The sequence below is a fragment of the Perca fluviatilis genome, chromosome 2, assembly GCF_010015445.1.
Source record: "Perca fluviatilis chromosome 2, GENO_Pfluv_1.0, whole genome shotgun sequence".
NCBI lineage: Eukaryota > Metazoa > Chordata > Actinopteri > Perciformes > Percidae > Perca > Perca fluviatilis.
Genome location: NC_053113.1, coordinates 36302142 through 36325975, shown reverse-complemented (window position 1 = coordinate 36325975; position 23834 = coordinate 36302142). Strand labels below are relative to the sequence as shown.

At 41.6% G+C, this 23834-nt stretch overlaps 1 protein-coding gene and 1 long non-coding RNA gene across 3 annotated transcripts; both read left to right on the top strand.

The window, feature by feature from the left end:
• Positions 1–519: 519 nt before the first annotated feature.
• Positions 520–16059, top strand: taok1a (TAO kinase 1a). Of its 2 annotated transcripts, XM_039824185.1 has the most exons (20): positions 520–1037; positions 4457–4712; positions 6373–6444; positions 6581–6682; positions 6780–6825; positions 6972–7068; positions 7156–7252; positions 7337–7427; positions 7680–7773; positions 7880–7961; positions 8082–8249; positions 8878–9078; positions 9263–9388; positions 9727–9963; positions 10062–10190; positions 10328–10531; positions 10682–10921; positions 13740–13952; positions 14097–14279; positions 14862–16059. In XM_039824185.1, the coding sequence occupies exons 2-20, from the start codon at positions 4581–4583 to the stop codon at positions 15399–15401; spliced, it is 3054 nt and encodes a 1017-aa protein (XP_039680119.1). In that variant the 5' UTR covers positions 520–1037; positions 4457–4580; the 3' UTR covers positions 15402–16059. The 2 variants fall into 2 exon arrangements, with proteins under 2 accessions (XP_039680119.1, XP_039680111.1); XM_039824177.1 differs by lacking the exons at positions 520–1037; positions 4457–4712; positions 6373–6444; ... (2 more) ...; positions 6972–7068; positions 7156–7252 and having other exon boundaries at positions 7342–7427; positions 8878–9079; positions 9261–9388.
• A 3083-nt stretch (positions 16060–19142) lies between these two features.
• LOC120574085 lies at positions 19143–23283 on the top strand. Its single transcript, XR_005641819.1, has 3 exons — positions 19143–19247; positions 21993–22129; positions 23239–23283. It is a non-coding gene; the product is annotated as an uncharacterized LOC120574085 (long non-coding RNA).
• The last annotated feature ends 551 nt before the right edge of the window (positions 23284–23834 follow it).

The window sequence follows — 23834 nt, the reverse complement described above, 5'->3', positions numbered from 1 at the left end:
GACCCCATGAAGCCAGAACTTTTAACTTGTACATTAAAAAAAATAACTAATTCAATAACAGTAATCTAAAAGAATGTAATTGGCAGACTACCATGAAATATACTGATTATGTCCATGCTCTCCAGAAGCCAGAAGAGAAAAAATTATTTTGGACTTGCTAACTTAACTCTTTTATGCATAGACTGTTCTTATGTCATGCACATTTAACAGACTCAATACAGTAGGTCTCTAGTATGAATTATTTACAATATGTGACAAACTAGTTAACCCTAACAATCAAAATCCATTCTACTTTTCAGATATCAGCATTTTCTATTGCAAGGTAAATTAATATATTGTATGACCTATCTATTCCATTGTATAGTCAGAAACAAATACGAGGAAATAACCACAAATGAATAATAAAAAAAAAAATCCAATAGAAGAGTAGCCTATTTACTCCACTATATATCATAGGCCGATCGAGTGTTTTCGTTATTTTGTCTCCGCCTCTGGATGATTTTGGGTCAGAGAAAGTTTACTGCAACTACCACAGGCAGGGCGGAACTGCTGTTTGCAGTATGTCGAAGGAAAACGGACAGTCAGGCAGAGTTACAGTTTAACTAAACAGCTAGCTAGCTAAGTAACTAGTAAACATGCCAGTGTGCTAGGTGAAACCCCCAGTTTTTCGACATTGCGTATTCCATCGCGGCTCGTTTCTGGGTGTTGGGGAGGTGTTTGAACTTCCCTCACATTCTCCACAACGCATTTTCACGAAGGGAGGCGGCGGTGGAGCGCTCGGCAGCCATCTTTGGAGCTGGGCTGGGAGTGGGATTCGACTATTCTGGCACCCCAGATACTTCGAGGGTGGGGATTTTAACCTACAATAATTCATAAATCTGCATGTTCTAATCGACTGACAGCGCCACGAACCACAAGGATTTAGCGTACGAAATCACTGCGCCGGGGATGAAACGGGAAGAATACTTTATAATCCCAAAGTGTTTTGAATTACGCGACATTCTCTACAGTGCTGAAACCTGGCCTGTCAGGAGAGGGTGAGTTTCAGATAGCTAGCTAGCTAACTGGCTAAGCTAACTTAGCAAACATCACATAGGTTAGCGTGCTAATTTAGTCATTTCTGGTAAATGACTCTTGAAGTTGATTTTAATTCCACATCATTCGAGTAGTTGCTCAACTGTTACCGCTGTAAATACGTCGCGGATATTGCTTGGATTGTTTGATCATATGACACGTAACTTGGCTAACGTTAAGTTTGGTGTGTAGCTAGCTAACATGAACGTTCCAGTCAACGTTGGCTGGTTTAGGAGCTCCTGAATGATTTGTTTGCGCACGCATGAGAGTGCAGTGCGGGTCTTTACATTTCAGACTTTGTTAGTTTGATTTACTTGCAACAGCTGTTGGAAAGTGACAACTTTCAGAAAATCCCACTAAGTGCTTTCACTAATTCCACTTGTGTTGCAACTCCAGTGAGGTAATACCCAGCCACAGGTAACCTATGATATAACGCAGCAGGTAGGGGTTAAGGCTGGGCTACTAGCTAGTTTAACTCGTATGTGATAGGGTTTAGGCAAACCGTGGTCGTTTTATAGTGGTTTAAAATGTTCATAGCAATAACACTACTGTACAAGTGTCTTGTCTATCCCAACAGGCAAACTCTGATTAGGCCCAATTGCCATCTTACTCCATTAATGTACAACGATTTAGGCCTGTACATAAACATACGTCTTTGGTTTATGGTCTTTGACATACAGATAAACACTGGTGATTGACACTGTTTGGTTATGTGTTGTTTGTGCTATGGATTGGAGTGCCATAAGGAAATGACTTAACTGACCGACATTACTGATAAGTTCAAACGGCGTAACGTTACTGATTTCTAAAAAGTGATGGCAGTTGCGTTTTGTAAAGATAAATTAACTGTATGGTATGAAAGCTTCAAAAACTGCCTTTCACTGTGTCTGCATTTGCTATGCAGGTCTGTAAGTCAAGGCAGACGGATAATCACTAGTCCAAATGCTCACCAGGGCCCCTTCCCTAGTTCCCTATAGCTGTGCGAACAGGAAATGCTGAGAAATGCAGCCCAGTGAGGGCATACATTGGGAATTCCAGCCCTCCAGCTTTGTTGTCCTGTCCTGCTGCATTCTTGTGAGTGTGAGAACACAAGGGTGTTTTTATGAAGGTGTCCGTTATCATCACTCACTACTTTTGGGCTCACGTGTCCACATTTGAAAATTCCTCATCATGAGATATGACAACAAAGCTCATTCATGAGCAACGATGTAGTAAAGAGAACAATGGCAATAAAGAGGCACAGTCCCACATGGTAATGAGGCTTTATTTCAGGGCTGTGGCTGCATCTGTGTGGAATAGTGAGTTGTTCAGTGTTGTTGTGAGACAAAAGATGTCTGCTTGAACTGGGGGCTGTTTCTCCCAGGCTGGGAAAGAAGTCTTGTGACTCTTAGCGTCAGCTCTGCATCTGTTTGCAGCTGATCATCTGAGCCTCACAGACTCAGTAAACTTTGCTCAGTGATCTTTTACAGTCTACATCTGTGTTACAGCAGTGAGTGAAGCTGTATAACAACCTATTTAATAGGCTGCAAATAGTTAAAAAGAATTAAGCCTGGCAGTGGAGTTGTGGACCTATGCTATGTTCTGTCAGTTTCTGTCATTTTAAAGGATGAATTCATCTAAAAACAAAACCCATTATCCCACGTCTCTGTTTCTAGTCATGTGGGCAGTTTTGTTTTTTAATGGTGAGCTTTTAAGATCAGGTTCATCCACGCCCATACTGTGGATATTTTCAGTATTTTTTCACATTCAAAGACGAAAACTGATGATTATACAGCGTGCCTAGGACGTTATTTTTAGAAAAGTTTTAAAAAATTTTACACTGAGCACCACAAACAAATTATTCATCGGTTTGGTAACCACTATACATCATTGGGAATAGGTGTTTTGTGATTATTATTATTATATATATTTTTTTAAGATTTTTTTTGGGCCTTTTAATGATAGGAAAGCAATGAAAAGGGGGGAGAGAGAGAGGGGGGGGGAGACATGCAGGAAATCGTCCCAGGTCGGATTCGAACCCTGGACCTTCTGCGTCGAGTCATGAAAATCTGTATATGTGCGCCCCCTCTACCGACTGAGCTATCCTGGCGTGTTTTGTGATTTTTTTTTTTTTTTGATGAACTGATCCTTTTAATCACTTGTAGGAAGGTTATATGGACTATGTTTGAGAATGTGTGTTCACCAAGTACGTACAGGTTTAACAAGTAGTCCCATCACTTCACTGGAATGCTTTGTTTCAGTTCAGGCGTCTAGCTCACAGTGAAGCAGCATGTTGTTAAGTTGGTTTCTTTGTTCGAGCTGGAAGTTGTCAGTTGCAAGATGGTTCGTTGCATCCTCCTCACATCTCCCTGTCTACATACCAGTCACTGACGGTGTGAGGAGAGTTGATCAGGACACGGCCCACTGATTTCCTTACCGTGGTCTCTGTTACTATGGAAACAGGAGACTTCTCTTGCCTACCTCCGGATTTCCGACTTTCTCTAACGTTCTCTACGTTTGCACCTGACGTCATGGTTCAGCTCATGCTTTGCGTAGCCTTCTCTCGCTCAGGTGTATATAGGCTCTGCTTTAGCACGTACGGACAGCCAGAGAGCTGTGATGTTTCACTTGCTTCAAATTGCCTCTCACTGTAACATTTAGCATTATTAATATAGTGCAACATTACCTTACTAATAAGTTACTTTGCATGGGTACAGAATGTGTATATTTCCTCAAAATATCCTGATTAACTTTTTAAAGGTCCCATGACATGGTGCTCTTTGGATGCTTTTATATAGACCTTAGTGGTCCCCTAATACTGTATCTGAAGTCTCTTTCCCAAAATTCAGCCTTGGTGCAGAATTACAGCCACTAGAGCCAGTCCCACAATGAGCTTTCCTTAGTATGTGCCATTTCTGTGTCTAGCTTTAAATGCTATTGAGGGGGGGAGGGGTGTGTGGCCTTGACCAACTGCCACTTTGCTCATTTGAAGGCCATGATGTCTCTCTCTTTTTCATGGGCAGGCCAAATTCTCTGGGCGGGCAAAGCAGAGAAAGGGGAGGTAACCTTGCTCCTTATGACCTCATAAGGAGAAGATTCCAGATCGGCCCATCTGAGCTTTCATTTTCTCAAAGGCAGAGCAGGATACCCAGGGCTCGGTTTACACCTATCACCATTTCTAGCCACTGGGGGACCATAGGCAGGCTGGGGGAACTCATATTAATGTTAAAAGACCTCATGAAGTGAAATGGTCATGCTATGGGACCTTTTTAAAAATGAAGCCCGGTAATTTATACTGGGGGACACATGAATACATTGGGTTAAACCCCTCTGCTGCTGTTGTGTTTTTTGTATTTCATTTTTGTACAAGTGTACTCATTCCTGTTTTTCCATGTGCTTTTAGCTCTGAACACATATGAGACCACTGTCCTGCAGATGAGCCATCGGTGGGGGCTTTCAAGTCGCTGTCGCAGACCCAGATAGTTCCTGGCGGCAGCGGCATTACCCCCTCCCCCAAACTCCCCATTATGCCCAACAGCAGTCGGGCGGGGAGCCTGAAGGACCCCGAAATTGCTGAGCTCTTCTTCAAGGAGGACCCGGAAAAGCTCTACTCAGATCTGCGTGAGATTGGACATGGCAGCTTTGGTGCTGTATATTTTGTGAGTATTTTTGCAATATTAGGCTTTGGTCCAAGCCTTAGGCCATGTTCAGTCTGACACCAGAACTGTGTAAAAAAAAAAAAAAAAAAACTGCCCCGTCATTCATTTCAGGGTGGGCACATTGGGACACATAGGGGTCTGGCCCAAAAAATAAAATGTTGTCAGAGTGGAGAAGTTAAGCCTGGCTCAGCTAATATAAAATATACAAGTGCACATGTCTGGTATAGCACTGTGTAACATGAATGGCACAATTACATTTTTTTTTACCTCAAGATCATTGTTACGGTTGATAAAGTGAATGCTGCATTTTTGGAAAATTAGGAAAATCCTGTCTCGTAAACTGCTAACAAAGAGAAAAAGCAAAAAGTGCATCACGAGCCTGTGCTTGAAGGCCATTTGGATGATATTGGTAAATCGTTGGGTTTGGTTTCAGTGTTCAGCAATGGGAGAGCTTTGTTCTGTCAACCAAAAAGGCCTTTAGATGCTTTCAAATATGTCATAATGATTCTTAAAATGCACAACCGTTTTTAGTGGCACTCCAGCCTTTTATTGAGCAAGCTTTTGCACAATGTGTTAGCTAAGATGGGTTATATAGTCTATGTGATGTGGATATTATACCCAAGCAGTTAGAAGCATTCATTGCTTATGTCAGTAAGCTTATGCAGAGAATTGTATCACAAGTCCCAATTTGTTGTTATAAAATGCCACATTGCCCCAACAGCTACATTGAATTTGAATGTGGATCATGTAGTTGAGTCTCTAAAGGCTGTGACCCACCAACCCGACGACCGACAGCAGAAAAGGCAGTCGGGCTGATCAGTCTCCCCGAGTTGGTCAAGAAAGTGCCTCGGAACACACCGAAGCGACGCCGACTTGAGCGTACGTTCTGCGCGTGCGCGAGACGTAATACGTCTCCATAACAGCAGGCGGCGCTAATGTGTATTGTCGGCCAAAAAAATGGAAACCAGCAGCTGATTGGACGAACGCGTCACGTGGGTCTGGCTTCTCCCGGATTTCAAAGCCAGACCATAATGGCGGCTCATTCAGAATACGAGCTCGTATTTTACGAAAATAGTTCACTGAAACGTGTCTCTGAAAACATTTTCAGCGAGAAATAGACTGTGCAGTTGCTGAATCTGTCTTCATTTCAGATCGACAAAGGTCACTTTAAAAGATTTTTAGGCGTTTGTCACGCTCATCCCGCTCGTCATTTCCGGGTTAGCACTCCACCAATCAGATTGGACATTGAGTCCGACTGCCCGCTGGCCGACTCAACAAGTCATATCGGTCCAAATGAACGCCGGCGGCTCCTCCGACTGACGAGGGCACCGAACGCACCGAACAGACTCGAGTCACCGACCTCGCCAGGCTGTCAGACGGCCAACAATCGGGTTGGCGTGTCAGCGCCTTAATACGTCACGTATTAACACGATTGCGTGTGTCGTGATGAGGTCATGTACAATGATTTTTAATAATTATATAAGATTTCCAGGCAAATATTGCATGACAAAATGAATGGGTAGCATGGGTATCTCAAAATACAGCTGGTACTTTAACTGTAGCCCATGTAGCTTGAGTAACTGAACCGAAACTTACACCAGTGGTAAAGTTATGAAGTAAAAATGTCATCGCACCAATATGTAATGTGCTTATCATTCAGGCACGGGATGTGCGGACAAATGAGGTGGTGGCCATCAAGAAGATGTCTTACAGTGGAAAGCAGTCCACCGAGGTATGGTAGCTTTCACTAACCTGTATCCTGTTAACGGGCAATTGTTGATAACATTTACTCATGAGTGTTTTTTGTTTTTGTGTTTTTTTTTGGTTGGTTGTTGTTGCTGTCCTCTAATTTTTCACTATTTTCACAGAAATGGCAAGACATAATCAAAGAGGTGAAATTCCTGCAGAGAATACAACACCCAAACAGCATAGAGTACAAAGGATGTTACCTGCGAGAGCACACCGCCTGGGTAAGATTCTACACGCGAGTCAGTGATGATGACTAAAATGTTCTGCCCACTGACTGGAAAAACAATTTCACCCAAAACACTCTTTATTTCATTGCAGCTGGTAATGGAGTATTGTCTGGGCTCTGCTTCCGATTTGTTAGAAGGTGAGTTGAAAACTTTTTTGGTGGCGGGAGTCCTGATCAATGCATGAGGCTGCATCACTACAAACAGAAACAGGTAGTCTCGCTTATCAAGTTTATCCTTGTCACCTTTTTTGCGATTTTTACATCGCTGAATGTATCCCTTCCAGTTCACAAGAAACCTCTGCAAGAAGTGGAAATAGCTGCAATTACCCATGGTGCTCTTCAAGGGTTGGCTTATCTCCACTCCCACAACATGATTCACCGGTGAGTGTTTGGGAGAGCATGCTGGTGTTCCAGGCGTTGTGTCTGTCTGTGTGGAGCTGGAATCATTTCCTCTTGTGTGTTTGACAGAGATATCAAGGCCGGGAACGTCTTGCTGACGGAGCCGGGGCAGGTCAATATTTTTTTTTTTTTTTTTTTTTCTTTTCCCCCCCCCCCTTTTTTTTGGGTTCTTTTTTTTTTTTTTCCCTTTTTTTTTTTTTTTTCCATTACATTGTTTTATTTGTTCATTTTATCATTTTTTTTTTCTCAGGATGGGGACGGAGTAATTTTAGCTATGGATGAGGGCCAGTATGATGGAAAGGTGGACATTTGGTCTTTGGGAATAACCTGCATTGAATTAGGTACGGTCCCCGTTGTATATGGCCTGTTTTCACATCTACGATTTAGATTACATGTGTTGTTACATTGCTTGCATCCACATCCTTTTTTATTTATTTTTTAAACACTTTCACTAACCTCTCATTGCAAGCAATACTTTAGCTCACTTATTCAGTCAATACTTGAATGACGTTGCTTTTTCTTTCTCTCTCTCATAATAAAAATTTTCGTCACAACATCTGACTCGGTGATGTAACCCACTACTTGGTCTGTAGCTGAGAGGAAGCCTCCACTGTTCAACATGAATGCAATGAGTGCCTTATACCATATAGCACAGAATGAGAGCCCCATGCTGCAGTCTAGTGAATGGTGAGTTTAGAATTACATTAATAAGCGCTGGTGTATTGTTTCTTAAACAAACTTGAGTCCATAAAATAATTTGATCCGTTTTCCACTTTCCATCTCTCAACTTTAGGACGGATTATTTCCGAAATTTTGTAGATTCTTGCCTTCAGAAATTTCCCCAGGATAGGCCGAACTCTGAGGAGCTTTTAAAGGTAAGAATAATAAATAATAAAAAAATGCTATGAGCGATTTTAAGTTTATAGTTCATACCTATAACCATATTAGAAGTCCTGATTTTAATGCAAGAGGTCTTTTCTGTGTTCTTCCTCTAGCATGCTTTTGTCCAGCGTGAGCGACCAGAATCGGTTCTAATAGACCTGATCAGTCGGACTAAGGATGCAGTGCGGGAGCTTGACAATCTGCAGTATCGCAAAATGAAGAAGCTCTTGTTTCAGGAAGCCCATAATGGCCCCACAACAGAGGCCCAAGATGAAGAGGAGGTCTGTGATGGGACTGTTTTGAACTTCTGCTGGGCTGCAATTTCTTTTTCTTTTTTTTTTTGTATCATCTCTGTCATGTCCAGTGTAGGGTTGTTGTATATTCTAGTATTGGGGCCCTATTTTAACGATCCAATCGCACGGCGTGAAGCGCATGGCGCAGGTGCGTTTAGGGCGTGTCCAAATCAACCAATCGGAGTGTCATCTCCTATTCCCTTTTTAAAAGGGGTGTGTGTGTGTGTGCATAAGCCTAGGCGCATTTTACTTATTTACCGTTAAAATAACAATGAAATGCTGCGCTATTGACTTTAGACCAGGTTTTTGTTGGTCAATGGTGCGATCACTTCCCGCTGCCTCAAGATAGAAATACCCCAAGAATGCACCTGAACACACCTCCCTGTAAGACCTGCACGCCCATGGGCCCAAAGATGGGCGCAGGTGCATTTGCTATTTAAACGACTTGGGCGCTGGACGGGAAATTGACAACTGCGTCTGTCTTAAAACTAGCAAAGCCGCTTGCGTCGGGCTTTGCGCCGCGCCGGGTGCGAGATGGGGCCCATTGTGTCATTCTGTGTTATTAGAGAGCTTTGTTGTAACCTTGTTACTGTCTGCCCGTGTGTGATATGTTTAGGAGCCAGAACACAGCGTGGGTCGGACGGGTACAGTGAACAGCGTTGGTAGCAACCAATCCATACCCAGTATGTCAATCAGTGCCAGTTCACAGAGCAGCTCTGTCAACAGTCTAAATGATGCAGGCGATGACAAGAGTGAGGTGGACATTGAGGGAGACCACACAGTCATGTCCAACAGCTCTGTGATACACCTCAAACCGGTAAGATGTTCAGCTTCCAGTCTGACCTGCAGCTGGGATAATTTCAAATTGACTATATTGTTTAATTATTATTATATGATCCTATTTAGTCATTTTAAATACAGCATGAGAGACATCATTTTATTGTTTTGCAGTTTCTTCTTCTGCTGTTTACATGTTGGGTGCATGTTTGCCTATGTTTTAGGAGGAGACGTATAAAGAAGAGTCGGAGCCTAACACCCGGCCAACTGAGCCACAGTCCCCGCCTGCACACACTCCGCGGCCAAAACGGAACCGCGAACACTTTGCTACTATACGCACAGCCTCAGTGGTAATGACAGTTATTGTATTTGCAGATCAAATAAGATGGATAAAGTGTGTGTGGGAGTGTGGGCTGGACATCCATGGGTTGTTGAAAGGCAAAAATTGACCTCGTGATCACTGATGCTTTTGCTGTAAGGCTAGAAAGTAGTACTTGATCCAGCTTGAAACCTTTATGCCCTTGGATATGCACTTTAAAAGATAATTGTCCATTTCCTCCATATTGTCTTTAAAAACCTCACTTATACGTGAGAAATGTTAGCCTCACACACATAATCGTTGTCTCTAAAACTTGTTCTTACCGACCCAAACAATATATGAAGAGAATCCGGTTCTTGTGTTTTCCAGCTCACTCGCCAGATTAAGGAGCACGAGCAGGATTCTGAGTTAAGGGAGCAGATATTGGGCTACAAGCGCATGAGGCGGCAGCACCAGAAGCAGCTGATGGCTCTGGAAAACAAGCTGAAGGCTGAGATGGATGAGCACAGACTCCGCCTGGACAAGGAGCTGGAGAACCAGAGGAATAGCTTTGCCCAGGAGATGGAGAAACTGATCAAGAAGCACCAGGCGTCCATGGAGAAAGACGTATGCTTTTTTTTTTTTTTTCAGCTCATTTGTGTGTTTGCTTAAGATTTTACAAAACGCGTAGAGTAAACTGATTACGGTGCGCATTTCTCCATTAGGCGAAAACTTTTTCCAACGATGAAAAGAAGTTCCAGCAACACATTCAGAGTCAGCAGAAGAAAGAGCTCAACAGCTTCCTTGAATCCCAGAAACGGGAGTACAAACTTCGCAAGGAACAACTCAAAGAGGTAGGGAGATCCACGCCTTCTTGCCCCGTACACAAGTCTCTAAAACGTTCAGTTTGCTTACAATCAGCAAATGGACGTCAGTCAGCACCATGGAAGTCTGTTTTACAAGTGACCTGCAATCTTTCTTCCATTTTTAGGAGTTGAATGAAAACCAGTCAACACCCAAGAAGGAAAAGCAGGAGTGGTTGTCCAAGCAGAAGGAGAACTTCCAACACTTCCAAGCTGAGGAAGAGGCCAACTTGCAGCGCCGACAGAGGCAGTATCTGGACCTGGAGTGCCGCAGGTTCAAACGGAGGATCTTGATTGCCCGCCACAATATTGAACAGGACTTAGTGCGTGAGGTCAGCACTCAGGCTCTTCTGTTGTACCAACGGGTCTCTCTCAAATGTTCCAAACATTAGAGAATTGATTAACAAACTGAAATTGGGTGATCTTTGGAGCGTGACCGTCTCATCTCTTTGTTGTTTGTCTTTCCACGTGCCCGTAATTAGGAGCTAAACAAGCGTCAGACCCAGAAGGACTTGGAGCATGCCATGCTTCTCCGGCACCACGAGTCCATGCAAGAACTGGAGTTCCGCCAGGTCAACACCATCCAAAAGACGAGGGCGGAGCTCATCCGTCTGCAGCACCAGACGGAGCTCACCAATCAGCAGGAGTACAACAAGAGGAGGGAGAGGGAACTTCGACGCAAACACGTTATGGAGGTTCGCCAGCAGCCCAAGAGCCTCAAGGTGAGAGCTCGGCTTGTGAGCGTGCATGTTCATTGAATATTCAGTAGATAATCTCTTCTGATCCATAGAATTTAGAGTAAAAGAACTGCATCAGAGTAATGAGTGTGTCGCTTGTTCCTTCTCTTTGGTTAGGCAAACATGGTGCTCTTTTGATGCTTTTATACAGGCCTTAGTGGTCCCCTAATACTGTATCTGAAGTCTCTTTTATATAGGCCTTAGTGGTCCCCTAATACTGTATCTGAAGTCTCTTTTATATAGACCTTAGTGGTCCCCTAATACTGTATCTGAAGTCTCTTTTATATAGGCCTTAGTGGTCCCCTAGTACTGTATCTGAAGTCTCTTTTATATAGACCTTAGTGGTCCCCTAATACTGTATCTGAAGTCTCTTTTATATAGACCTTAGTGGTCCCCTAATACTGTATCTGAAGTCTCTTTTATATAGGCCTTAGTAGTCCCCTAATACTGTATCTGAAGTCTCTTTTATATAGGCCTTAGTAGTCCCCTAATACTGTATCTGAAGTCTCTTTTATATAGGCCTTAGTGGTCCCCTAATACTGTATCTGAAGTCTCTTTTATATAGGCCTTAGTAGTCCCCTAATACTGTATCTGAAGTCTCTTTTATATAGGCCTTAGTGGTCCCCTAATACTGTATCTGAAGTCTCTTTTATATAGGCCTTAGTGGTCCCCTAATACTGTATCTGAAGTCTCTTTTATATAGGCCTTAGTGGTCCCCTAATACTGTATCTGAAGTCTCTTTTATATAGACCTTAGTGGTCCCCTAATACTGTATCTGAAGTCTCTTTTATATAGGCCTTAGTGGTCCCCTAGTACTGTATCTGAAGTCTCTTTTATATAGACCTTAGTGGTCCCCTAATACTGTATCTGAAGTCTCTTTTATATAGACCTTAGCGGTCCCCTAATACTGTATCTGAAGTCTCTTTTATATAGACCTTAGTGGTCCCCTAATACTGTATCTGAAGTCTCTTTTATATAGACCTTAGCGGTCCCCTAATACTGTATCTGAAGTCTCTTTTATATAGACCTTAGTGGTCCCCTAATACTGTATCTGAAGTCTCTTTTATATAGACCTTAGTGGTCCCCTAATACTGTATCTGAAGTCTCTTTTATATAGACCTTAGTGGTCCCCTAATACTGTATCTGAAGTCTCTTTTATATAGGCCTTAGTGGTCCCCTAATACTGTATCTGAAGTCTCTTTTATATAGGCCTTAGTGGTCCCCTAATACTGTATCTGAAGTCTCTTTTATATAGACCTTACTGGTCCCCTAATACTGTATCTGAAGTCTCTTTTATATAGGCCTTAGTGGTCCCCTAATACTGTATCTGAAGTCTCTTTTATATAGGCCTTAGTGGTCCCCTAATACTGTATCTGAAGTCTCTTTTATATAGGCCTTACTGGTCCCCTAATACTGTATCTGAAGTCTCTTTTATATAGGCCTTACTGGTCCCCTAATACTGTATCTGAAGTCTCTTTTATATAGGCCTTACTGGTCCCCTAATACTGTATGTGAAGTCTCTTTCCCAAAATTCAGCCTTGGTGCAGAATTCCAGCCACTAGAGCCAGTCCCATAATGAGCTTTCCTTAGGATGTGCCATTTCTGTGTCTGTAGCTATTGAGGAGGAGAGAGGGGGGGGGCAAGGTGGAGGGTGGGGGTATGGTCTTGACCAACTGCCACTTTGCTCGTTTGAAAGCCTCTCTCTCTCTCTCTCTCTCTCTCTCTCTCTCTCTCTCTCTCTCTCTCTCTCTCTCTCTCTCTCTCTCTAAGGGGAGGTAACCTTGCTCCTTATGACCTCATAAGGAGAAGATTCCAGATCGGCCCATCTGAGCTTTCATTTTCTCAAAGGCAGATTTTTTTTAACAAACACAAGTTTTGACAATAACACCCAATACCTAAAGAATTCAGTCCAGACATACTGTAAAGGTGGAATCAACATGAGTGTGTTTTGCATATTTCTCTCTCACAGTATCCATTTAAGTTCATGTTTGTTTTACAAACGACTGAAATTTGAATTTCAACAGTAGTCAGCAGAAAAACCTACTAATGTCAAAGGGAAATCAAATCAACATATTTATCCTAATTTAGTAGGCTCGGTTTACACCTATCGCCATTTCTAGCCACTGGGGGACCATAGTTAGGCTTTGGGAACTCACATTAATGTTAAAAAATTTCTCAAAGTTTAAGATTATTGTTTGGGGTATTTTTCGGCCTTTTTGTTTCCACAGGACAGATGAAGACATGAAAGGGGAGAGAGAGGGGGAATGACATGCAGCAAAGGGCCGCAGGTCGGAGTCGAACCCGCGGCCGCTGCGCCAAGGAGTAATGCTCTATATATGTGCGCCTGCTTTACCAACTGAGCTAGAATAGCAGCTGACCCATGTTGCCTTATCAATGTATTCTGGTTTTCCGGTTCTACTTGCTTGGTGTCAAGCCCAAAAATATTAAGATTGTACAGACCTAATGTTTTCTGTGTTGGCTTAAAAGCAGGGTTGGTATTGGTAACTATTTCCAATATACACTTTTTATATATTGTTTGAAATGGTCTTTACACCCTGACAGCAATAAAAAATAAATAAAAAAAGGGCTTTGAAAAAGGAGCGAAAGCCCACCAATCAGTCTTTCCGAGCAGTCTGCTTGGAAAGAGCCCCAAGGGGAGGGGTAATGGGGAGCCCCGAGGAGATGCTGCTTTCAAATCTTGCTAGCTTTTCAACTTGACCAACCCTGCCTTTTTAATGGTTGCTTTTAAATATAAAAAATACGTAATTGTATCTTTTTTTTATTTTTCTCCTCTTTAACATAGTCCAAAGAGCTACAGATCAAGAAGCAGTTCCAGGACACATGTAAGATCCAGACCAGGCAGTACAAAGCACTGAGGAACCATCTGTTGGAGACCACACCAAAGTCCGAGCACAAGGCTGTCCTTAAACGGCTGAAGCAGGAGCAGCACCGCAAACTGGCCATCTTGGCAGAGCAGTATGACCACTCCATCAATGAGATGCTTTCCACTCAGGCGGTGAGTCTGGGAATGCCAGGAATGTAGAAAAGTTGTCAAATAAAACCGTGAAGTTGCCACCCGATTCTTTTTACATTTTCCCCACAGCAGTTATGGTTGTTTTATATGTCGCTGGATCCTGATCCTGGTCGGTCTGTCCCCTAGCTTCGTCTGGATGAGACGCAGGAGGCTCAGTGCCAAGGCCTACGAATGCAGCTACAGCAGGAGCTGGAGCTTCTCAACGCCTACCAGAGCAAGATCAAAATGCAGACGGATGCCCAGCACGAGCGTGAGAGGAAGGACCTGGAGCAGAGGGTGTCACTCCGAAGGGCCCTGCTGGAACAGAAGGTTCTCCTCTAGAAATGATTGTCACGTGGAGATTTATATTGGTCTCCATTATCATTGCAAGCACCGGTGTTGACTACTAACCTTAACGATGGCTCTGTTCTATTCGAGTGGCCCCAGTAAGTCGTGACCGTGAAACGGCATGCACAATACCAGGACCCTGAAACTGTAGCCACTAAATGGAATTCAGCCTTCCTTCATTTTATTATGTACACTGTGAAGTAGGGCTGGGCAATATATCGATTTTTTTATTTATTTATTTTTTTTATTTTTTATTTAGATATCGTGATATGAGACTAGATATCGTCTTAGATTATCTTAGATAGGCCTCAGGATTAGGCAACGGTTAGGGTTAGGTTCCTCGAAGCCGACGGTCGCAGCGCTCCCCTGAAGTCGACGTTGGGGGCTAAAGACCCCATCGAGCTAAATTGCGTGGTATCGGATCATGCGCAGGCTTGCGTACTCGCCGATACCCATACCAGCATTTTAGGCAGCATCACAGGCATTTCCGGTACTGGTATCGGAACTACTCTACATACGCTGTAAATGAACATTGTTATTTACCATGTATTTTATTTTTTGTAGATTGAGGAAGAGATGATGTCCCTGCAGAATGAACGCTTGGAGCGAATCCGGAGCCTGCTGGAGCGTCAAGCCCGAGAAGTTGAGGCTTTCGACTCCGAGAGTATGCGCCTGGGCTTCAGCAACATGGTGCTAGCAAACCTCTCCCCAGAGGGCCTCAGCCACAGCTTCCCCGGGGCTCCAGCGAGTTGGAGTCACCATCAGCAGCAACAGCGGCCGTCCGGGAGCTCCCCAGGGTCCCACTGGGGCAGCGTCGGCTCGGCCGCCGGCGCGAGCCACCACGGCAGCCATCACAGCTATCACTCCAGTCCGGGAGGGGCACCTATGCAGCAAGGCTGGGGGCAGGGCATGCAGGGAGGTGGGGTCCCGTCGCCGTGGGGCCACCCATCGGCAGGAGCCCTGTCCCGCAGCAGTGGAGGTGTACAGAACAGCCCCCAAGCAATGGGGAGGACACCCTCAGGAGGGCGCAGCGAGCAGAGCATGAGCAGGAGTACCAGTGTCACTTCTCAGATATCTAACGGGTCACACCTCTCCTACACATAGATTCCCCCATCAGCCCCTGGAGTCGGAATTTGAGCGTGGAGATGTAGAATCCAGCAAACGCAGCAGGACAGAGTATTGGCTGAGCTCTGCCGCCAAACCCCACCCCCCCCCCCTTCCTCTCCACCACCACCACCCCCCCCCTCGTGTACAGATGTGGATGTGCGATGAAATAAATGTTGCTCAGGTCAAAAAGGGCTGGAAAAGACGCAGCCCGTCCTCAACGGCAGTTTATCGGCACACGTACAGATCCTTAAATTTATGTTACATAAGCAATTTGAGTGTCAACACATAATGGTCCCATTTGCTTTTATTTACAGCTCTCTCCTGCGAAAAGTTTTTAAAATATATGTTTTGTGCTATTCACAGCCATTGCTCTCATTTTGCACATGAAACACTGTTTTTAAACGCCTTTTGACACGTGTTAACAATGTCCTAAGAAATGCGGTGTCAAACAATCACAGCATACAGATTTTTTTTTTTTTTTTTATTTAGGACCCCCTCTCTTTCACTCTCCAGATTCACGTTCAGTTACACACTGGTCAATTTCTGTTGACGGTGGTTTTAAAAACGCAGCACACCTCCCTAACTAAAGCTGCTTTGCTGTTGTGATACCAGCCTGCTGTAATGGTCATTGTGATAAATGAGATGCCTCCTTCTATTCAGTAGTTTTTATTTCACCTGATTTCCAGCCCACATGAGGCTTTACAAATTCAGAGCCAAATAACCTAATGTTAGCTGTATCAGGCTTATGCTCCAACACTACTACAGTGCCTTTTTTTTTTTTTATGATTCTAAAAATCAGTCTCTCTCGATGTTTATAGTTTATTTAAAATTGTATCATTAGTGCCAGTGTATGTTCAGTTTGATTTTAGTTCCAGAGGTCCCGAATACCTATCTCAGATTACTATATTTGCTGTGTATGCAGCAAAGTCTTATAAATGGGGAGAAATGGACAACTTGGAAACCCCTGCGTTACAGAGAATGTCATTGTAGACATTCACAAGGAGGAAGTGGGGGGGGGGGGAGATTCATTTGCCTTCAAAAACAATCCTAGTATCGATCTGTTGATTTTTATTAGTGCCTTTTTTTTAAACTGCTGCCTTGTTCAAAGCACTTTATACAGCGGAATATGTGTAAAATTAAAATGTTACTTTTGTTCGCAAAGCCACCTGGTGGATGAGTGTTTTCGTCGGTACGCATGTACTTAAGTTGAGGAGTCGATCTAACCCGTGCTGTGATTTATTTTTTTATTTTTTTTTGTGTGGAGCAATTTCCCAAGTAGAGACAAGACCTAGTGTATGGCAACATACAGTGTGCGAGTGAAAGCATTTCCCCCCCCTCCTTTCTGGAGCTTTTACTGTGTTTTGAAACTAAAGCTACTGTTGGTTATCTCCTCCTGTGTGTTTATGCTGAATTTCGATTGAACAGAGGATGTGAGGATGCTGCAGGCTTTTTAAGATTTTTTTTTTTTTTTTTTTTTTTTTTTTTTTAAAACTACAGTTTCCATAAAACAAATAGAGCTAAGTTTGCTAGAGAGACTCCATTATGTGCAGCAGGCAGAAAGGTTAAGGCATATTGTCATGACCATGACAGCAGGCTTGGCACTAATAAGAAAACTACAGCACTGTTAAAAAAAAAAAAAAAATACGTTGGGGTACACTAAAAAATAAGGTGCTAAGTCATAATTGTTACACCATCTCATCAGAACCCAAGAACAAGGGTGACCGAATCAAGCACATGCTCGCATGATGACATTGTATTATAGATACATGTAAATGTCAAATTGATTCAACGCACTCTCTGTGAAAACGGCCAAATACTAAATAAATGTGGCAAAAAGCACTTAGGTATTCCTTTTGATAGCTCAAGCAGTTCCTCTAATAATGTGTCTCCGCTCGCTCCCTTCCCTCTGGTTTGTGGTTGAAATATCATTGGAGAAATGCCCTTTTAAACCTTTTTTTTTTTTTTTAACAGCCTCTCTTAGGCTTTCAATTTCCATATCCCTTACAGAGAGTTTAAAACATTTTATTGAAAAGGCCATTAAGGTTAATGATCTCGAGATAATAAGGATGGTATGCTTCCTTGAAACACAAAGCTGGAGTTAAATGTGCATACGTGTATGTTTTATTAAAGAAAACGTATAAAAACTAAACTCTCATTTTAAGAAAATAATTTCTAAAACTAACTTTATTTAACTGCCAGACCACACTGATATTAGCAAACCCTTCACTCTCAACGTGGTTTTGAGTTGTCTGGACGTAGCCCAATGAAAGATCTTCTTGGTTTCGTGTACACAGACCGAATGCCTCATATGCACGCGTTTGCTGTGGTCTTCTTAAGTGGCGCTTCTTTAATCAGGCGGCCATTTCTGAGCTTTGTCACGGCAAAATTTGTTCTTCCCCCACCACCCCCCACCTATGCCCCCACCCCCCTGCACACGTTTGAGCATTTGTCCCCATTCCGCTCGGATTCATGGCCACCTTTTCAGATGCTGGCTCTGAATGTCATAATGTGATATATGCCTATCACATTTGAGGACCCAAAAATTGCTTTTTCCTTAAATAGGTGGGATGTTAATTTTCCACGTGTATATATCCTATCCTTGAAAGTATGCATTATATGAAGTTACATATGGTTTAGTCCCAAAACTCTACACTTTTTTTTTTTTTTTTAATGCCCGAGTAACTAGTTCAGTTACTGTAACACAGCAGGTTCTATTTATCATTTCCTTTCTGATTTATTGATATTTGGTAAAGAAATGGGGAATGTATTTATCATGATCGGAATCTTACCTTTAGTCAAAAGCCAAGGCCAAGAGTTTGAATGTTAGGCCAATCGAACCTCACCTACATGCCAACCTTAAGTTTGTATGCGCTAACTTTGGTTCACTTTTATGTCAATAGTGCGTGCGTGCGTGTCTGGATACTGTTGTCAATCATTGTCGGTTATGAGACCTCTCCACAAACCTGGATTTTATTTTTGACTTTCTAACTTTGATGTCAAATTTTGTCCTACTGACTGAAAGCTTATGGGATACCGAATGAGAAACGGACACAACAAAAGATGGCGATCCTTTCTATGGTCAAACACTGTGCCATACCTGAGTCGCCAAGCCCACATGCCACTGCGTTGTCTCATCTCCATGGTTTTACCTATCAGTGGGCTGATGGCATGAAATGTATAAAAACAAGTTGGTTCTGCTCTAGGGGCCAAAGTAAAAAGGCTTGAAAAGATGTTGTGGTGACAGGCAAATTATGAAAGAGATTGCATTTCTTTGAAGATGTCAGTATTCTTCTTTGGCACATTACCACTACAACTCATAACCTGTATTAAAATGTATAGATGGTGGAACTTGTTATTGAATGTCAGAGAGATTATGAAGATACTACAGAAGATATGGTAAAGTACTAAAAGTGGATTTAAATTGTGTAAAAAAGATACATTAAACAGAATAAAAATAGGATCAAATTTACTATTTTGTTTGTATTATATTTACCATTGTGTTGGCAGAGGGATATTGAACAGAAATCAGCTGTAATAAAGTAATTTTAGTATAACTGGCCTTGTGTTTTTATTTTTTTTGTACCGCAAGTGTGCAACTTTAGGTTGTATGCCATGCGCAATGTAATATTGATGCTACTTCCATGGGACTGCAGAAAAGGAAGTAAAGGAGGACCGAGGACCGCTTGCGAATCAAATCAACCAATGATATCACTGGGAATCAATCGACCAATGAGATCACTGGACGCAGAAGCGGAAATACATGCAACGTGATATGTGACGAGCATTGTAAACAAGTTTTGCTAGCCGGAGAAGGGAATGCCATTACAAGGGTCTTTTACTTGAGTGAGTAAATAGTCTTACAACACGAATCCGTATTTATGTACTGACCTTGTGCTCTGTTAATAACACGGACATGTGATAAATTGTAACTTCACGTTAGCAGTCGGTTCCTCTTGTGTAACTTTTTCCTGTTTAACCTTGCGTCCGAGATGCATTTAATTAAGTTTAAGTTGAATGTAATCGTTAACGTTAGCTAATGTCAAAGTGAAACTATAGTTAACGTTACACAAACAAGGGGCTTTAAAACCAGTAACGTTAGCTGACGTTATACCTGGCTGCTAGTGCAGTTACTTGTATGACGACTTTAGCTGCCGAGCTAGTAGTTACCCGTCATTCTCTAAAGAAACGTTATATTCCCTACATCGAGGACACTGACCAACAACTGTTTGAATAATAGTAACGTTAACGATTCATAGATATGAATACGTATATATATATATATATATATATATATATATATATATATATATATATATATATATATATATATGACAGGGGCGGATGAAGGTGGTCAGGGGCCCCTAGGCTGCTCTTTGTGTGAGCCCCACCCCCCCTTAATCATTGCTGTAAAATAAGAAAACTACATCATAAAACTAACATTAACAGAGATGTAAGTGGAAAGAATACCAGATATTATCCTCTGCCACCACAGCACCAAAACAGTTAAAATGGAAATGTAACTAAACAGCAAAGCAGCAGAATTCCCTGGATTCACAGTTCAACAGCAAGCTGGTAATCACTTTTAGCTTTCTAAACAAACCGGTAGGCTGCAGCATCTGCATCAGTGCAGAACACCTGGTTTTACTGAGGCAAAATCACAACATCATTACCAGTGGTGGAAGAAGTATTCAGATCTTTTTACTTAAGTAAAAGTACTAATGCCATACTGTCCTGCATTGAAAATGTTACTTAAGTAAAAGTATGTAAGTATCATCAGGAAAATGTACTTGAAATATTAAAAGTGAAAGTACTGAATGTTGAAAAATCAATTTTTTTTTAAACAAACCAAACAAATGTATTGTCAATCAACTAGTGTTTAATGGTCTAATCATCTCAGCTGACTTGTAGCCGTTATATTGTCGGCTAGTTTACTTTAGAATCAAACATCAGATTTATAAACTACATGTGTTCTGTGTGCAGAAATCTTAATGTGTAAAGTAACTAGTAACTAAAGCTGTAACAGATGAATGTAGTGGAGTAAAAAGTACAAGATTTATCTCTGAAATGTAGCGGAGTAGAAGTAGAAAGTGGCATGAAAAGACTCAAGTAAAGTACAAGTACCTCAACATTTGGACTCAAGTACAGTACTAGAGTACATGCACTTAGTTACATTCCACCACTGATCATTACTGAGAAACAAACCACTGTGCAGTACACTAAACTGTGAATAAAATAAAAATAATAAAAACAGCAGCAACAGCAGCAGCACATAACACGGTTATTAACAACAATAATGAAACAGCAGCACAACATGTAGGCTACATATTGTTGCATAATCATCATGCCTTTAGAATTTTTTTTAGAATTCACATGCAGGATCCGAGCTATAGGTAGCAGCAGGGACGGACTGGGACCAAAAATTGGCCCTGGCATTTTGGCCCAGACCACCACACCACATAAGATCTCAAATACCACCTGTCTGCTCTCCCCTGAATATGTATAGCGACTCCTACTCCTTAAAAATACTAACGCCATGTAATGAGTAAGCAAGAATCAGCGAGAGTTGACACATTAAATACAAAAAAGTGCCATTTATTAATGTAATATATAAAATAGTCTATGTGATATTTTTGACTAAAGTGTTTTTTGGCCAGCCCAGAGTCAATTGAAAAAAACAATGGGCCGCCAATCTAGGCCTAACACTTTTATGGGCCGAAAAAAAAAAAAAAAAAAGTTATAATAATAATGCATTGTCTGGCCAATCCGGGGCCCCTGCACACATGGGGCCCCTAGGCTGCAGCCTACGTAAGCCTGTGCATTAATCCGCGCCTGTGTGTATATATATATAGATAGATAGATAGATAGATAGATAGATAGATAGATAGATAGATATCTATGGTAACGATTCACAGCACACGACATTACATTAGCTAACGTTAACTGTCTATCTATCTATCTATCTACATAACTATCTTATGTAATAAATGAATAGTCGACACTAATTTCCTGACTTTACTTTGTCAGCCAAATAAAAAGAGAAAAATTGTCAACATCAGTGTATATAATTGCTTGTTTTGGCTCACATTATATATGCCCAACTTCATTATGTTATATAATACAATATGAACATTTACAGTATGTTTTGTGTAATTTTAGTTATCCAAATACGACCTATAGCAGCATTTTATGACATATTGTAGATTTCATTTACTAAACGTATAGGGTGGATTAGCAAAAAACAATTGGAGTATAAGAATAATGATGATGAATGTAATGTGCTGTAATAATGTAAAAGCAACAACACTAAGATTGTATGTTGACTTTGCCATATGCACGATGCGTACGAAACCTGATATTATTTACAATATTTCATTTTTGAATGTATATATATATGCATCTGTAAAAAGGTTAGGGTATAAACAGTATAAATGGTATGGGAAAATCCCTGACAGTAGACAGATATGCAAAGATTAACACATGAAAAAGTCAGGAGACGTGAATACTTTTTATAGTCACAGTATACATAGGATCATAATTCCAAAAGGCATCACTTACAGTATTTCTACTGTATGTCTGTTGTCCTCACAGAGCTCCAGGATGTTGTGTGAAGTCCTGCTGTCGTCGCTATGGTTCCTGTTCGTTATCTTCTGGGTCGAGACAATAAGTGTTTGGCTGTTTCTGTCCATGTTCTACCAGGACCGAGCGTTTTACCACTGGGGAGATGAGTAAGAGATGGGTTTCTGTTGTAGGGCTGCACAATTAATCGCAATTTTATCCAAATCGCAATATGGACTAGTGCAATATCCAAATCGCAGAGGGGCGCAATATTTGTTAAAGGCAAAATATATGTCAAACCATTCTGAATGCAGCATTGTGATGTTGCAGAGACGTCCCGCCCTACAAATCCTATCCTACAGACTAAAGAAAACATCTTTTGTTTGGTACAGATCTTTGCAAAAATCACACTATAATCATTTTAATTTTTAAGATTTAATATTAGTCAAATGAAAATGAGAATAATGATACAAACATGATCATTCCCTTCAATATCGTGAATCATATTGCAATCGCAATATCAGTCAAAAATAATCGCAATAAGATATTTTCCTCATATCGTGCAGCCCTATTCTGTGGTTAACATTTGTATGTGCGTCATATATTCAAAATAGTGTAATATTATATAGTAAAGCAAAAGATACTCTATACTAAAGTAGAAAGCTCCACACTTTTTCATACCCCTAGCCTTACTTTCAATATTCTGAAATGATTTCTAGTATTTACAGCTTCTTTTATTCTAGTTATGTGATTAATTATAATGTATACATTTCACCTAATCCAATATCACTTTTTGCTGTTGTTTAATCAAATCTTCCTGCAATTATATTACTATTATACTTTATTTCATATGAAGTACTTTAATTATGTTACAGGTAACTGAGCTAGTGCTAGAGCTTTGTGACCCCAGTTATTATTACCAATGGTAGGCTCATGTAACACAAAAGAGAGCCAGATTAAGTTGAACATGCTTTGGGGTACAGGCCCCAGATGTATAACTTTGTTTCGCCCACCAACACTTCTATGTCAACTAACGTGTAAGTAGATGGAGAGAAGAGAAGGTAGAATGACATGTGTTGAAAGTTAAAACGCCGTCTCCATTTTCTTGATGGGACCCAAATTTAGACCTCAAGAGTACTCAAGCCCTTCCTGAACCCATGGATGGAAAAACACTTGAGACCTAATGGGCAATGTCCGTTATGGAATCAGTGTTGTGTGTACTCGATTCATGGGTTAGTGAAAATTCTGTTTTAATAGAACTATTCTTTCGATGTTACAGGGTATTTGCAGATGATCCTGGACAAATGATATACATGTTGAGCAGGCAAGATCTTTATTTTTATCCTGATTGATTAAGTTTGTAAGAATTTGAAACATGATCCGTGTGTATCTGTGTGCGAGGATTAATCTCGTGTCTCTCTCCGCAGAGTCGATACCCATATGCAGACGGAGATGCAGACCTGAGACGTGAGAAGATCAAGTACTCCACTGAAAGGACTCTCAATAGAGGGGCTGTGGCAGTTATGTGACGAACATATGACCGAAAGCAGTTTTTCCTTTGCACTGCCTGCCTGGCACACTGTTGTGCACAGTTCTTGTTAACAAATGTAAATGTAGGCCCACTTTTATTATTGGTGGTGGAAACTTGCTGCGTGAATGAAGGCGCAACATCTCAGTGATTGATGTGTGTCGCACCCACCAATGTAACATTTATATTTTCTCTTTCAGATTTTGGAGAAGCAGAATGAATGTGGCAGAAAATGCTTGGTTTGGTCGGCCTTTATTTTAAGTGCATTTTGAGAGTTGCGCTGAGATGCTGTTTTGATCATACCACCGTTCTATGAAACTACAGTTGTTGCTGTCTGCAGCTATATT

Excerpts from the sequence above, each read along its gene's own strand:
- taok1a (XM_039824185.1), top strand. The coding sequence starts at position 4,581 with ATGCCCAACAGCAGTCGGGCGGGGAGCCTGAAGGACCCCGAAATTGCT. Across the intron at positions 7,774-7,879 it reads ATGCTGCAGTCTAGTGAATG|GACGGATTATTTCCGAAATT; the intron begins GTGAGTTTAGAA and ends TCTCAACTTTAG. Across the intron at positions 9,964-10,061 it reads AGGCGTCCATGGAGAAAGAC|GCGAAAACTTTTTCCAACGA; the intron begins GTATGCTTTTTT and ends TTTCTCCATTAG.